This window comes from Hyla sarda, chromosome 9, assembly GCF_029499605.1.
Source record: "Hyla sarda isolate aHylSar1 chromosome 9, aHylSar1.hap1, whole genome shotgun sequence".
Taxonomy (NCBI): domain Eukaryota; kingdom Metazoa; phylum Chordata; class Amphibia; order Anura; family Hylidae; genus Hyla; species Hyla sarda.
In genome coordinates this window covers 101,765,526-101,782,253 of record NC_079197.1, presented here as the reverse complement: position 1 = coordinate 101,782,253, position 16,728 = coordinate 101,765,526, and the positions used below count along the sequence as shown (strand labels likewise).

The 16,728-nt window shown below is 40.6% G+C and overlaps 1 protein-coding gene across 1 annotated transcript in view; it reads left to right on the top strand.

Moving 5' to 3' along the window:
- Nucleotides 1-15,785, top strand: part of VSIG1 (V-set and immunoglobulin domain containing 1) — a 28,471-nt gene extending 12,686 nt beyond the window's left edge. Inside the window, exons 3-7 of the mRNA XM_056540023.1 lie at nt 2,502-2,694; nt 3,317-3,466; nt 4,674-4,793; nt 8,699-8,828; nt 10,964-15,785. Of these exons, the coding sequence (XP_056395998.1) occupies nt 2,502-2,694; nt 3,317-3,466; nt 4,674-4,793; nt 8,699-8,828; nt 10,964-11,114 (744 nt within the window). The 3' untranslated portion in view covers nt 11,115-15,785. The remainder of the gene's footprint in view (nt 1-2,501; nt 2,695-3,316; nt 3,467-4,673; nt 4,794-8,698; nt 8,829-10,963) is intronic.
- Nucleotides 15,786-16,728: the final 943 nt, after the last annotated feature.

Genomic DNA, 16,728 nt, shown 5'->3' with positions numbered 1-16,728 from the left:
CAAATTGTCCAAGTCCACTATAAGTCCCAGCAAGCCCTGTGGTCTCTGAAGTCACTGGTCACTGTACAGACTGTTACATCTCTTTGACTCAGTAAAGCTGACGTTGTTCCGTATATATATATATATATATATATATATATATATATATATATATAGAAAAAGGTTTAATGTTGCTATTATTTTGAAGATTTCATTTATGAGTAAAAAGTGCATGGAAGGAAGTATGTAAATAGAGAGAACAAGAGTAAAAACACCAGTCAAAAGTGTACAGTCATAGCTGTAAAGGTTGGCACCCCTGAAAATGAAGTACTTCTCATAGAAAAGGATTGCAGTATCACATGTTTTGCTATATGCATGTTTATTCCCTTTGTGTGTATTGGAACTAAACCAAAAAAGGAAGGAAAAAAAGCTAATTGAACATAATGCCACACCAAACTCCAAAAATGGTCTGGACAAAATTATTGGCACCCTTTCAAAATTGTGGAAAACAAGATTGTTTCAAGCATGTGATGCTCCTTTAAACTCACCTGGGGCAAGTAACAGGTGAGGATAATATAAAAATCACACCTGAAAGCAGATAAAAAGAAGAGAATTTCAGTTAGTATTTGCATTGTGTGTGCCACACTAAGCATGGACAACAGAAATAGGAGAAAAGAACTGTCTGAGGACTTGAGAACCAAAATTGTGGAAAAATATAAACAATCTCAAGGTTACAAGTCCATCTCCAGAGATCTAGATTTGCCTTTGTCCACAGTGCGCAACATTATCAAGAAGTTTGCAACCCATGGCACTGTTGCTAATCTCCCTGGACCTGGATGGAAGAGAAAAATTGATGAAAGGTGTCAACACAGGATAGTCCGGATGGTGGATAAGCAGCCCCAAACAAGTTCCAAAGATATTCAAGCTGTCCTGCAGGCTCAGGAAGCATCAGTGTCAGCACAAACTATCCGTCGACATTTAAATGAAATGAAACACTATGGCAGGAGACCCAGGAGGAAACCACTGCTGACACAGAGACATAAAAAAGCAAGACTACATTTTGCCAAAATTAACGTGAGTAAGCCAAAATCCTTCTGAGAAAACATCTTGTGGACAGATGAGACCAAGATAGAGCTCTTTGGTCAAGCATATCATTCTACTGTTTACCGAAAATGGAATTAGGCCCACAAAGAAGAGAACACAGTACCTACAGTGAAATATGGTGGAGGTTCAATGATGTTTTGGGGTTGTTTTGCTGCCTCTGGCACTGGGTGCCTTGAATGTTTGCAAGGCCTCATGAAAGCTGAGAATTGCCAAAGGATTTTGGTTCGCACTGTACAGCTCAGTGTCAGAAAGCTGGGTTTGCATCCGAGATCTTGGGTCTTCCAGCAGGACAATGACCCCAAACATATGCCAAAAAACACCCAGAAATGGATTGCAACGTAGCGCTGGAGAGTTCTGAAGTTGCCAGCAATGAGTCCAGATCTAAATCCCATTGATCAACTGTGGAGAGATCTTAAAAATGCTGTTGGGAAAAGAGACCTGGAGCAGTTTGCAAAGGAAGAGTGGTCCAACATTCTGACTGAGAGGTGTAAGAAGCTTATTGATGGTTATAGGAAGTGACTGATTTCAGTTATTTTTTCCAAAGGGTGTGCAACCAAATATTAAGTTAAGGGTGCAAATAATCTTGTCCAGCCCATTTTTGGAGTTTGGTGTGACATTATGTCCAATTTGCTTTTTTTTCCTCCCTTTTTTGGTTTAGTTCAAATACACACAAAGGGAATAGCAAAACGTGTTACTGCAATCCCTTTCTGTGAGAAATAGTTCATTTGCTTGAAAAATTTCAGGGGTGCCAACTGCCAATATTTACGGCCATGACTGTACTTGTTTGCTACTATTATATAACACTATAGGTGAGTATTAATTCAACAAGATTTATGGAACAAATGTAAATACACTCATTGACGTAAAAAAAAGGAAACTTGAAAGAAATGTCAGATTGCTGCAAAACTCGGCATGCAGTTATGTCTCTGCAGTTATGCAAATATGTAAATGATTACAGGTGAGGTCTAATTAGACACTGGGTCTGCCACAAGAGGGCATAAAAGTGCTTCCCCTACTACCCTATAAAAAGGCTCTCGGGCTTCTTTTGGGTGGTGTATCTCTTGATGAGAGATTGTTGACTGTTAGACATACCTTTATGACATACTCAAAAACTTTTGCCAAGTTGACAGACTTTGGCGCATCATTGGACTGTGAAAAGCAGCTATTTTAGCATACACTTTCTTTGGAGATTAAAAAAAATAAAAACACATAGCTCTGTTGGCCATGGAGTAACCATGTATTGCATTCATAGAAACGGGTGGTATTTAAAACTACATTTGGCGCTCAGTTTATCCCATGTAAAATAATTTTTTCTGCAATATTTGTCATAAACTTACCCCTTTGTAATTTTCCTTTTAGAAATATATTTTGCATTTTTGTGTATTGTATTAAATAATGATGTGCTATTTGTGTTTTAGGTATATGCTTACCAAAATGGAAAGTCATGGTCAATGGGAAGGTTTGCAAACAGGGTGACAGCCTCCAATGCCACTGGGAATGCTACAATAACTATTTCAAACATGCAACCGCAAGATACTGGAATCTACAAGTGTGACATTACCAACTTTCCAGAACCCCAGGGTTCAGGTCAAGTTCAGCTGATTGTCCAGGGTATTTACATCATAGTCATCTATTGTTATTATATTACATACATAGATATAGTATTGTACAGCACCCCACTGTGGCCATCTCACCTACTGGCAGTATGTACATGTTTAGGCGGTCATTTATTAATATGTGTGCCTTTGGGTTTTCTCACCTGTGTGCCAGGTCCAGCTGGTCGGTATTGTTCAACATGCTTATGCCTTTTGATAAATGCTAGCTAATGCTTACGTATGACTTGGAGCTAATCTGGAGTTCACTTGTCATGACTGCTTGCTCCTGATCCTGGCTTGAGTGGCCGTAACGAAAATTGCTGCATGTCATAAATCAGTGCGTAAAATGTGGACCTAGGAAACCAAGCCCAAACCGCACCCACAAGTTGCCCACTGGCTTCACCGAAGCTGAAAGCCATATATGCCAGTAAAAGGTGCAATAAATAAATATATAGGCCAATTTGGCCCTTGATAAAGACCCCCTTAGTGTGGGAGTGACCCTTTATTCTTCATAAATAAGAGGGCTGGATTTATAGAAAAAAAAGGGTCAGGTTATAGGAATATTAAAAGGGGAGGGGATTTTATATATTAAGGTGGGATTCATTTTCAAAAATAAAGGTTCACAATTTATTTTTCAGTGGCTCCATCAACTCCGCACTGCAGTATTCAAGGCCATATTGTGGTTGGGCATGCTGTACATCTGGCATGCCTTTCTGAGCAAGGAATGCCTCGCCCAGTATATACCTGGTACAGAGTGGAAAATGGAAATCTGAAGACAGTTAATGCAGGTAAGTACAACTGTAAGGCCGTAGAACATATAGAGAATTAGAGTTAAATTGGCAGTAAAAAGAGTATTTGAGAGCTCTGTTAACCCTGCTGCACAACACTTGTGATGAATCCATTTAAATGTATTGGGTATAAAACATTAAGTAGCTAATGTAGGTTAAATATAGCTATTTTTTGGGGAGTCAAAACTAACTTAAAGGGGTACTCCGGTGGAAAAAAATTTTTTTTATATCAACTGGTACCAGAAAGTTAAACAGATTTGTACATTTCTTCTATTAAAACATCCTAATCCTTCCAGTACTTATTAGCTGATGAATACTACAGAGGAAATCCTTTCTTTTTGGAACACTGTGCTCTCTGCTGACTTCATGAGCACAGTGCTCTCTGCTGACATCTCTGTCCATTTTAGGAACTGAGCAGCATATGTTTGCTATGGGGATTTTCTCCTACTCTGGACAGAAATAAATATACTCTCCCATTCACCATATGTATTTTTTCGGTGTAATCTGCTCTAAATTGCATTGCCATCTATGAAGACGGCTCATTTCCAAGCAATCCTAGTGCTGGATTGTTTTGACAGAAGATGGAAGATGGAATCTCTGCCCAAAATATCTCTGTGTGAATATTCCGAAGTATGAATGAGTCCTAAGTAACATCCATTCGTATCTAGTAAAACATATACCAACTATGCTGTAGTGCAAAGAAGGCTGAAACAGACCTAAGTTCTTAATGTTTTCATTTTATAAATTTCAACGACATTATATTTATAAAAAGTGGTTTTAAAGGGGTATTCCGGGTTTATACAATTTTATCCCCTATCCAAAGGATTGAGGATAAGATGTATGATCACAGAGGTCCCACTGCTGGGGACCCCCGCAATTTCGGTGCAACCCCCGGAATTCTGTGCCGGGTGGCCGTCTCACAGTAAAACTCCAGGAGATGTAACTGTATGTAGTTATTAAGGGATGCCTTTGTATTAAAAAGCATAGTCAGCTAAACTTTTCAGTACAGGCAATGCATATCAGCTTTACTTCTGTATTTACAGTTTTTCGGACTAGTCAAATGTGTTTTCAAGATGCCTTTGTGCTCATCCAATTTCAGTGTGATATATAAACTCACTATTAAATCACATGAGAATTTGGTCGATTGAGTCCTGTGTAATATTCATTCCAAATCATTATTTTGTTTCTAATATAATTTCCCTGACAGCACAGCAGAATGGAGTCCTGACTTTAGGTAATATGACCAAGTTTGAAGATGGATACTACCGCTGCACAGCAAGCAACAGCTTAGGCAACGCGACCTGTGAACTGGATTTACATACAGGAGGTATGGTATTTCTCATATGGTAATTTTATAAAATGTTAAAAAAAAAAAGAGATTCTTCTCATGCAGTCATACTGACATCCATTTATGTCCTACTATTGAAACATACAGGTCTGAATGGAAGATGTACAGAAATTATATAAGATATTAAGTGAGAGTGTCCCTTAAATAAGCAGTTTTGAGTGTGTGTGTGGGGGGGGGGGTGTCCATAAAATGCTAACTCACCTGCAGTATTCCTGCAGTATACTGTGTTTCATTCCTACTCAGCTGCATCCATATGTTTTATTACTACAGCTGGGTCATGTAAGCATCAGTCAGATAACCAGTACATTACATGCTTTAATGTGTAGACAAGATGACAGTCTCTCCTGTGTTACTGAGTTCATGTGAACTACTGGAATACTCTTTATCTGTAAGCTTTCAGCCCCCTCCCCATCAAGCGCCCACCCTCATATTCATCTTTATATCTGAAATTATTTTCTGTAGTGTGAGTTAGGGGACAGAAAATCTATGTCACTGATCTATCACTTGCTGCGCTTAGCAAGAGCATTGATGAGTCTCTCCACCCTCTGTCTCTGCAAAGCCAGAGGCTTCATGGTAAATGTAGGTTGCATTAGAAGAGCCATATAACAGGTAAAATATGGATCAGTTTGGCAGACAGCCGGAGGCCGCGGTAAAACCCTCCGGTTAAGAAGAACCTCAAATGTTGTTTGTACTTCTAAAACTTGTTGTACTTCTAAAATGTGTTTCATGGACTTATATCACATTCTTTAGGTTAAAGGGGTATTCCGGGCAAAAACATTTTATCCCCTATCCAAAGGATAGGGGATAAGATGTCTGATCATGGGGGGCCCGCTGCTGAGACCCCCCGCGATCTCCCTGCAGCACCCGCTTTCTATGCGGGTGCTGAATCTCCAATTTCGGAAACCTCTGGGTTTCCGGGACTGGGGACGTGACGTCACGCCACGCCCCCTCCATTCATGTCTATGGGAGGGGGCGTGATGGCCATCACGCCCCCTCCCATAGACATGAATGGAGGGGGTGTGATGTGACGTCACGTCCCCAGTCCGGAAAACCCGGAGGTTTCTGAAATTGGAGATTCAGCACCCGCATAGAAAGCGGGTGCTGCAGGGAGATCGTGGGCGGTCTAATTAGCGGGCCCCCCGCGATCAGACATCTTATCCCCTATCCTTTGAATAGGGGATAAGATGTTTTTGCCTGGAATACCCCTTTAACTAGATAAGGATGCTGTTTTTACTTTTTTTGGGACTTTGCTTGCACTCAACATAACCCTGAAGAAGCTCCTGTCCTCTACATAAACAGTGATTTACAGCTCCCAGCAGATCTTTCTTACTTTTATATGTAAGGACTTGTTTTATCTGTTTTAGTTATCTACTTATTTTTCTTTAATCCTCACTTTTTCCTATTTTTGGATGACATTTGGGGCTTCAAAACCAAGTACCAGGTTTCCATGGAGTTATGGTCTCAAATGCAATGGACTCAACATACAATGGTCATCCTGGAACCAATTAATATTGTAACTTAAAGAACCACTGTACTGTGGTATTATATATACAATTAATATTTTTAATTTTAGCTCTTTATTTTTGTATTTATTTGCTTACTTATTAAAAGGAAATCTGATGGTTCACCCGCACAGGGTTACAGTGTGGATAAAAAAATAAAAAAATAAAAAAAAAAGGTATAACCTACATATATTCATGGTGCTGTTGTGGAGATATAGGCTTCATATGTTAATTTTCTCCTGTGCACAATGGAGGTGGTACTGCAAGCATCTCTGTCTCTGTCCACTCTGCTACAATAGACCCTCCTACAGAGCAGGTACATAGTTGACGAGTCTATAAATATTTACAAGGCGGGAGGGTATATGGGAGCAGAGGGGACGGAGAATACTGGGAATGCCAGCTCATGCCACCATTGTGCACAAGAGAAAATTAACATATTAGAAATATAGCATAATACAGTGTATATTGCCAGGACGGGACCACACATATATGTAAAATTTACCTTGTTTTAACCAGGTTTACAGTCTTCAATAAAAGAGAATTAAAAGCGACACTCACCCAGTGTGGCAATCTTCTTTCAACTTTATTAATGTTCAGTGCTTTACAAACATGTAGCAGGGAGCTTTGTACAGACGGACAAGGGATTGAAAATCAGCGACAGCTGTTTCCTATGTAGGCACTTTCTCAGGCTGAGAAAATCAGCATCGCAGGAAACAGCTGTCACTGATTTTTAATCCCCTGTCTGTCTGTATGCAGCTACCTGCTGCATGTTTGTAATGCGCTGAACATAAATAAAGTTGAAAGAAGATTGCCCGCTTTTCATTCTCTTTTTTTGAAGACTGTATTATGGACACTAAGTACAAACAGAGCACCACCTAGCAGAGTGGCGAAGAGTGTGTTTCATCAGCAAACGCTTCCCCTCCTACAAGTGTGCACAACAAGTAGGGCCAGACTGATATCTCTTGCTACACATTAAACAGGTTTACCCATACTATAAGCCTTTGTACTTGGTATAGTGGTAGTAAACCATCTTTTAAATTTCCTTTAATAACTCTTTTATTACTATTTTCCATAAGCATGCTATGCACATTTGCTATAATGTAACGTATAAGCAACCACCATGGACAAAAGAGATCCCCAGCTCACTACTTTGGGAGAATAAATTAGATCCTTATGCTTTCATTTACACGTGTTTAATGTTTTCCTTCCTCAATTTAATACTTGGGATTAAACTTCCTGTTTGGGGCCAAACTTCCTGTTTGGGTTTGTTGGCGCCCTTTTCCATTACATATGTGCATATATAAAGGAGAAGTACACTAGGTACAGAATCCTTGTCTGTTTGCCCTACAAAGGGGATATAAGTTTCTGAAACATGTTGTTTGAGGGACAATAAAGAAGTTTTAGAAGTACAACAACTGGAAAGTATGAGGATCTTTATATCCTGAGTTTTTTTTTTTGCTGTTGCTGATCTCTTTCTGACACCGACCTACCATTGGAGTTTGGTGTATCGGTTAAGGTTGCACTCCCTCCACCATATGATAGAAGGACCATTGGGTCAATTAGGGGAAATATAAGCACCTTTATTATTGCTACTTAAGCAAGTTATACAGTGTCACTCTATGAGACACTCTGCCTTATGTTTCTTTTTTCTCTTTGTATTGAAAGTACTGAACTCGGCAACGTTCAGCTGCCCAATAGAATATGAACGGAGAGCTAGCTGTGCACCATTCATTACGGGCCGAAGTAACCCCTGTTCTTGGGATCAGTGTAGCTGAACTAAAAAACTCTAACCTCTAAAGTATGCTATGTTAAATTTGTAAAAATCTAGGCTGCAGGTAAAGACGGGGCTATTTTGGTGTCTTTTTAACCAAAGCACTTGCCCCAACATTTGTATAATAACATAGCCCTACATAGTATAATGGCTGAAAAGTTCACTAAGCACTATTTCGGAAGCGCTGGAGGGTCTGGGTCCCGACCACGGGAACGGAAGATCGTGATGTCACGACTCCACCCCGTGTGGCGCCACGCCCCGCCCCCTCAATGCAAGTCTATGGGAGGGGACATGACGGCTGTCACGCCCCCTCCCATAGACTTGCATTGAGGGGGTGGGGCATGACATCACACGGGGCGGAGTCGTGGCGTCACGATCTTCCGTTCCCGTGGTCGGGACCCAGACCCTCCAGCGCTTCTGGAGCAGTAACAGGTGGGTGCCGCATGCTATATTGCGGGGGTCTCCAGCAGCAGGACCCCCACGATGAGACATCTTATCCTTTGGATAGGGGATAAGATGTCTAGGGGTGGAGTACCACTTTAAACTCCAAAGCCATGTTTGTAGCTGTAAATGATGACATTTTAAAGACTTTTATTTTGTTTCTCTTGCAGGTGAAGCGGGGATCATTGTGGCAGGAATTATCGGGGCAGTACTCTTGGCAGTAATTATTTGTGGTGTCATCTGGTTCCTTGTTGTAAAAAAGAAGAGCAAAAAGAAGCAGTTGAAGAGCAGTGAACTGAAGTAAGATTCTTTGATAAGGCTATAAGCAAATACTGTACAATAGGTTTGAAATTCTGAATGTTATCATTACACCTACTTAACTGCATGTGGGAAATTAACCCCTTAAGGACACAGACCATTTTGACCTTAAAGGGGTACTCCCCTTGAAAACATTTTTCTTTTTTAAATAAACTGGTGCCAGAAAGTTAAACAGATTTGTAAATTACTTCAATTAAAAAATCTTAATCATTCCAGTACTAATCAGCTAATGTATGTTCCAGAGGAAGTTCTTTTCTTTTTGAATTTCCTTTCTGTCTGACCACAGTGCTCTCTGCTGACACCTCTGTCCATTTTAGGGACTGTCAGGAGCAGGATAGGTTTGCTATGGGGATTTTCCCTTACTCTGGACAGTTCCTAAAATTGACAGAGGTGTCAGAAAAGAGCACTGTGGTCAGACAGAACATACATCAGCTGATAAGTACGAGAAGGATTAAGATTTTTTTATAGAGGTAATTTAGTTGCTTTAAAAAAAAAAAAAAACTTTTCCAGGGGAGTACCCCTTTAAGGACAAAGCCGGCTTCATTTTTGAATTTTTGTTTTTTTCTCCTTGCATTCTTAAATACATAACTTTTTATATTTCCCCCTATAGACCCATATGAGGGCTTGGTTTATTGTGTGACCAATTGTGTTTTGTAAGCAGGGTTTCCGTTTTACGCAGAATACTTTACAATAAAAATGACATGTTTGTTCTATTCTGTGGGTCAATATGATTAAACTGATAGCCATGTGTACATACTTTACTATTATTGTACAAAAAACATTTGAAACAAAATTAGTATGTTTTAAAACACCCTATTCTGACCCCTATAATTTTCTAATTTTAAGTGCTCATTTTAATTATAAGTGCTCATTTTTTGCACCGTGATCTGTAGTTTTTATCGGTACCACATTTGTGTATATGTGACTTTTTGATCACTTTTTATTAGTAAAATGGGGAAAAGGGACGGTTTACATTTTTATTGGAGGAAGGGCTTTTTCACATTTTCTTAAAAATCTTTTTCACGTTTATTTTACAATTTTTATGTCCCCATAATGGACTATTTACAGCAATCATTCGACTGCTAATACTGTTCAGTTCTATGCATAGGCATAGCACTAATCAGTATTATCGACCATCTTCTCTGGTCTGCTGGAATTTAGTATATTTTGTTTGTTATGGCTGATCAGCCATGGCAGACATCAGTGCGATTGTTGATCTCTGCCATTACCGGTGGGTCCCTGGCTGCTGCTAGCAGCCGATACCTGCCATGCATGAAGCAAGCACCACTCCAGTGCTTGCGTCATGTACAGGAAGTAATTTAATGTCCTGGTGCGCATTAGGACATACATTTATATCTATTCTCCTAAAAAGGTTAAAGGGAATCTGTCAGCTCTGTATCATGCTCTGTATCATGCTCGGAGCTGCAGACATGGGCAGATAGCTCCTAGGGAGATAAACCAAGTAATACCTGTCTCTTAGCTGATGGCTGTTTAGCCAAACTGTGTAAATGCCATAGAACAGAAGAAGCTGAACTGATTGATGGATAAACCGATAGATATACTTTTGCTGGAAAAATTCAGTAGAATGTCAGTTAAAAAACCAAAACAAAACCCCCAAAAAAGGGCTGCAGGAGCATATATTCCTTACCTGTCTGCCCCAGTTATGAAACCACTAAAAATCCATTTATTTTATGCATCTGTTGTCCACTCCTCTACCATGTCAGAAATACTACTTCCTGATTGAGCAGTTGCTCAGTACTACAATTCACAGAATCCATTGCTTTCCATTAGCAGTTCCTCACACTCCTCCCACCCTGCCTACTCCGCTACCACAGCACTCCTGCCAGTTTTCCACCCTGAGTTTCTTCAAAACATTGCTCTACAGAGAAGAACTGCTTGCAGAACCTGCTGTAAGCATTCTGTCTGTTCCACTGCCTGTGTCATTGTTTAACCCGAAGCATCATTCTCTAAACACTTAACTGTTTTCCACTGGAGTACCCCTTTAAGGATCAGTGCATTAAGGGGTTAATGTGTCCAGGAGAATTTCACAGTGGTTTTTGTGGACAATATCCTCCACAATCTATGGATCTAAACCCTTCATTCTCTTTTATCAACAGAACAATGTCCGCTCCAGCAGGCCAGAACGCAGCAGAGGAGCCAGCCCGCCAGAACCTTGTGGTGTCTGAGCCTCCAGAAATCAATGAATATCAAGATGTGCCAGAAAATGTGGCAGCTGCCAATGGTGAAGTGGAGGATCCAGCAGTGTAAACAGCTTTTTACAACTTCACAACCTTGAGATCATAAATACGGCAAATGCAGTTGTATCAAAAAAGTTTCCCACAAAAGACATTTATGCCATATTATGGTGAGGCAGCCACTGATCGCCGCACACAGGCAGACGTTGAAAAGAGAGATGGTGCCCATGTCCTCCGCTCTCTCCATTCTAACCTATAGAAGTTACAAACACAGTTTAGCAGGTGGATCTGAGGCTAGAGGAACCCCACTTACCAGACATTTATGGCAGGTCATGTAGCTATGCCATTCATTTCTTTTGTGGGAATACCCATATTACCTGCTTTAAAAAATATCTTTTTTTTAATCTATTTTTTTACATTTTATATTCTTGGCTTTGCATATTGCTTTTTTTTTTTTTTTAACTATGTACATTTACATTCGTTGAAAAGGTTGGCAATGACCAAAATTTAGATATGACAAGCTATTTAAAGAGCTGGTGAAGAAATAGTATAACCAGCAATGTGCCCCATGTGTTCAAGAGGTATGGCACATTCTAATAATTATAAGTTTTTTTTCACTGCCTAACAGCAATCTGGAAAAAGCCAAATGACAGCATTGGTAATTGTCTTAATCGTGGCTTTATTTTTAAGATAGGAGCCCCATCGGTCTGGCTTTTGCAAACAAGTGGCCACACATCAAAGCTGCTATATCCCACAGTGTCTGCTATGTGGACCAAAAGTCATAGCATGTTTCCAACTGCAGATCTGCCTCAGACGGCTCATGCAGAGCCCTTCCCCATTCAAAATTGCAGTGGGAAACATGCTACAAGTTTACAAAAATTTGTCGTGTAAAGGAGCCCTTAGAGTATGGAAAATCTGCAGGACTTTAACAGGTTATTCTGCAGCAGTAAATCACAGGAAATCAAATCCCTAATGTAATACAGACCCCCCCCTCCCCCCGTAATATAAACCTTTTAACAAAATACAGACCGCATGGTGACCCCCCCTCCCCACATGTAATAAAGACAACCCCCATGTGTAGTGCATAGCTCCTCATGTAATACAGACCCCAATGTACAAATGCAGACTCCAATGTAATACAGTCCTCAGGTGCAGACCCCAAGTGTAATATAGACTCAGTTGCAGGCCCACAATGTAATGCAGTTCTCAGACGCAGACCACCTATATATATAACACAGAGCCCAGACACAGACCCTTACTGTAATACAGACCCTAGATTCACACCACCATATACTGCAGACCCCAATACAGACTCCCAATGTAATACTGATTCCAGATGCAGACCTCTGTCTAATTTAGACCCCAGATGCAGACACCAGTGTAGTATAGACACCAGATGCAGACCCCCAATACAATACAGAGCACAAATGTAGACCCCCAATACAATACAGACCATAGATGTAGACCCCCAATACAATACAGACCACAGATGTAGACCCCCAATACAATACAGACCATAGATGCAGACCATCAACAAACACAGAGCATAGATGTAGACCCCCAATACAGACCACAGATGTAGACCCCCAATACAATACAGACCACAGATGTAGACCCCCAATACAATACAGACCACAGATGTAGACCCCCAATACAATACAGGCCACAAATGTAGACCCCCAATACAATACAGACCATAGATGTAGACCCCCAATACAATACAGACCACAGATGTAGACCCCCAATACAATACAGACCACAGATGTAGACCCTCAATACAATACAGACCACAGATGTAGACCCCAATACAATACAGAACATAGATGCAGACCATAAACAAACACAGACCATAGATGCAGGCCCCTCATCTAAAGCACCCCCTAATTTTATACAGTCCCCAGCTGTTAGATAGACTTACTCACCAGTCACTGAAGGTGATCAGGAGGACAAGTCTAGAAAAGGAAGGGTCGGGCCAGGGATCTGCAGCAGCCATAAGTAAAGTCCTTGGAAAGATTTCCTTCATCAGGGCAACAAGCCCTGTTACCTCAGGGAGCAGTACATTAGCGTGCACAGCGGGAATTCTATTGCTATGGATCTGGTATTTAGTGCCCCATAGAAATGAATAGTGAAAGTAGATGATGTGGAATTCAGCATGTCCAATGTGTGGTCATGTGTAACTGTTATTCCGATGGGGCTCCTTGAAAATAAAACCGTCAGTAAGTGAATTAAAATGTGTTTGTTAGTCACTTACCGGGGGCTTTTTTTCAAGATATGAACCCCGTCACCTAATTGTCCAGAATACTGCTTTAATTCACTTTACAGTTATTAGCAAAGGTATTGAGCACAGTCTTTGTAAAAAAAAAAAAAAAAAAAACCTGGTGTGCATGACTTGCACCACATTTATGTGTTTTAGAAACTTATGTGCCTCACTTGACAAGGGGCATGGCTTAACATGAATGGGCATGGCTTGGGTGGAAGTGTATTGCCTACATGTGACATTGCGTTCCAAAATATTAGTACAGAATTCTAGGCCAATTAAGCCAATTTAAGGTTAGGCAAGTGTCTAAAGATGCACCAAATTTATCAAAGCCACTTTGATAGGTCTGGCACATTCTTAGACTAAGTTTACACCATCTAAGAATTACACACTTAAGTGAATCTGCTTTTTCATATAAAAATAATATTTTTTGTTTACTTCATTATTCACATGTAAGCTATATGATCTATGGGTAGTAGTCCTAAGAACGATTGTGTAAAAAAAATTGTAGGCTATAAATACAGTTGCAAGAAAAAGTATGTGAATTGTATTGATTTCTGCACAAATTGGTAATAAGAATTAAATCTTACCATGTTTTTATTGAACACACCATGTAAACATTCACAGTGCAGGTGGAAAAAAGTATGTGAACCCCTAGACTAATGACATCTCCAAGAGCTAATTGGAGTGAAGTGTAATCCAACTGGAGTCCAATCAATGAGATGAGATTGGAGGTGTTGGTTACAGCTGCCCTGCCCTATAAAAAACACCCACCACTTCTGGGTTTGCTTTTCACAAGAAGCATTGCCTGATGTGAATTATGCCTCGCACAAAAGAGCTCTCAGAAGACCTACAGTTAAGAATTGTTGACTTGCATAAAGTTGGAAAGGGTAATAAAAGTATCTCCAAAAGCCTTGCTGTTCATCAGTCCACGGTAAGACAAAATGTCTAGAGAAAGTTCAGCACTGCTGCTACTCTCCCTAGGAGTAACATAGTAACATAGTTCATAAGGTTGAAAAAAGACCAGTGTCCATCAAGTTCAACCTATAACCCTAATGAGTCCCTACTGAGTTGATCCAGAGGAAGGCAAAAAACCCTCATACTAGAGGTAAAAATTCCTTCCCGACTCAAAATATGGAAGTCAGAATAAATGCCTGGATCAACCTTCTGTCCCTATAAATCTATTATACATAAACAGCTATGTTATTATTTTCCAAAAATGCATCCAGGCCCCTTTTGAACTCTTTTACAGAGTTCACCATGACCACCTCTTCAGGCAGAGAATTCCACAGTCTCACTGCTCTTACAGTAAAGAACCCCCGTCTGTGCTGGTGTAGAAACCTTCTTTCCTCTAAACATAAAGATTACTGCAAGATTACTGCAAAAGCACAGCACGGACTGCTCAATGAGGTGAACAAGAATCCTAGAGTGTCTGCTAAAGACTCACAAAAGTCTCTGGCATATGCTAACATCCCTGTTAGCGAATCTACAATATGTAAAACAATAAACAAGAATGGATTTCATGGGAGGATACCACAGAGGAAGCAACTGCTGTCTAAAAAAAACATTGCTGCACGTTTACAGTTTGCACAAGAGCACCTGGATGTTCCACAGCAGTACTGGCAAAATATTCTGTGGACAGATTAAATCAAAGATGAGTTGTTTGGAAGAAACACACAACACTATGTGTGGAGAAAAAGAGACACAGCACACCAACATCAAAACCTCATCCCAACTCTGAAGTATGGTGGTGGGGGCATCATGGTTTGGGGCTGCTTTGCTGCGTCAGGGCCTGGACAGATTGCTATCATCGAAGGAAAAATGAATTCCCAATTTTATCAAGACATTTTGCAGGAGAACTTAAGGTCATCTGTCCACCAGCTGAAGCTCAACAGAAGATGGGTGTTACAACAGGACAACGACCCAAAGCATAGAAGTAAATCAACAACAGAATGGCTTAAACAGAAGAAAATACGCCTTCTGGATTGGCCCAGTCAGAGTCCTGACCTCAACCCGATTGAGATGCTGTGGCATGACCTCAAGAAAGCGATTCACACCAGACATCCCAAGAATATTGCTGAACTGAAACTGTTCTGTAAAGAGGAATGGTCAAGAATTACACCTGACTGTTGTGCACATCTGATCTGCAACTAAAGGAAAAGTTTGGTTGAAGTTATTGCTGCCAAAGGAGGTTCCACTAGTTATTAAATCCAAGGGTTCACATACCTTTCCCATCTGCACTGTGAGTGTTTACATGGTGTGTTCAATAAAAGCATGGTAAGATTTAATTCTTTGTGTGTTATTAGTTTAAGCAGACTGTGATTGTTTATTGTTGTGACTTAGATGAAGATCACATTTTATGACCAATTTGTGCAGAAATCCATATAATTCCAAAGGGTTCACATACTTTTTCTTGTAACTGTATGTGTTGGGTGTCATGGGTTTAGTGCTGTTTTATCTTATAGGAATGTTATTAAAAATATGATATGGCCATTTATGATCTTTGTATTTGAAGTCTGTCTGTCAACGTCTGGACCATTAGGTTTTACAGTGAAGAAGAAATTGTTACACATTGATCAGCCATAGTGATAAAACCACCTGTCTAGTATTGTATATGCCCTCTCATAGCTCCCATTGCAAGCAATGGAGGAAGCACCCATAGGCCAAACTCACCTGATACACCATTGCCCCGAAGATCCTCTCTGTCCCAGCTGACCATCCAGAACTACAGTTGAATCAGTGGAGTCTTAAGCTGGGACTTCCTGTACTTCTCAGTGCACCATCCCCCTACAGCATCTCTACACAGGCATGATCAGTATATTGTGCTTCCTGTGTCTGGTGCGCCAGAACCTTTCGTATCTTAACTATAAACTGTTAACAATACCACTCGTTTGCAGTTTATAAGCACTTGTGAATCTAGGGAAGCCAACCGGCTGGACCCTAGGTGGCTGCCTAGTAGTAGCTCCGACCATCCTATATTTTTTTTTCTGTCCCTGCCTATTGCACATCTATCCCTAACCCCCTCCCTACTTTTAATTATTTATTTTTTTACTATATTAAAAATAACTTTTTGTCTGCCTAGTAGTGTGCTCACTACCAGGCAGACTTCCCCAGAAGGCACCACGTCACTGATGCCTGCTGGGGACGACTTCTGCCCTTAGTTCATCTACACAGGGTGCCTCCAGCTGTTTCACCAGTGCAACTCCCATCTTGCCCTGACATCTATTGGCTGTCAGGGCATGCTGGGAGTTGTAGTAGTGAAACAGCTGGAGGCACCCTGTGTAGATGAACTATAAGTTAGTGCTATGCAGCGCTACCCCTTTTCCTCCATCACAACCCTCCCACCCCACCCTGTTCTGAAACCCGCAAACCCGCTCTCCTCCAACCCCCGTTATAACCACCAACCACCCTTTATAACTCCCCTAAACAT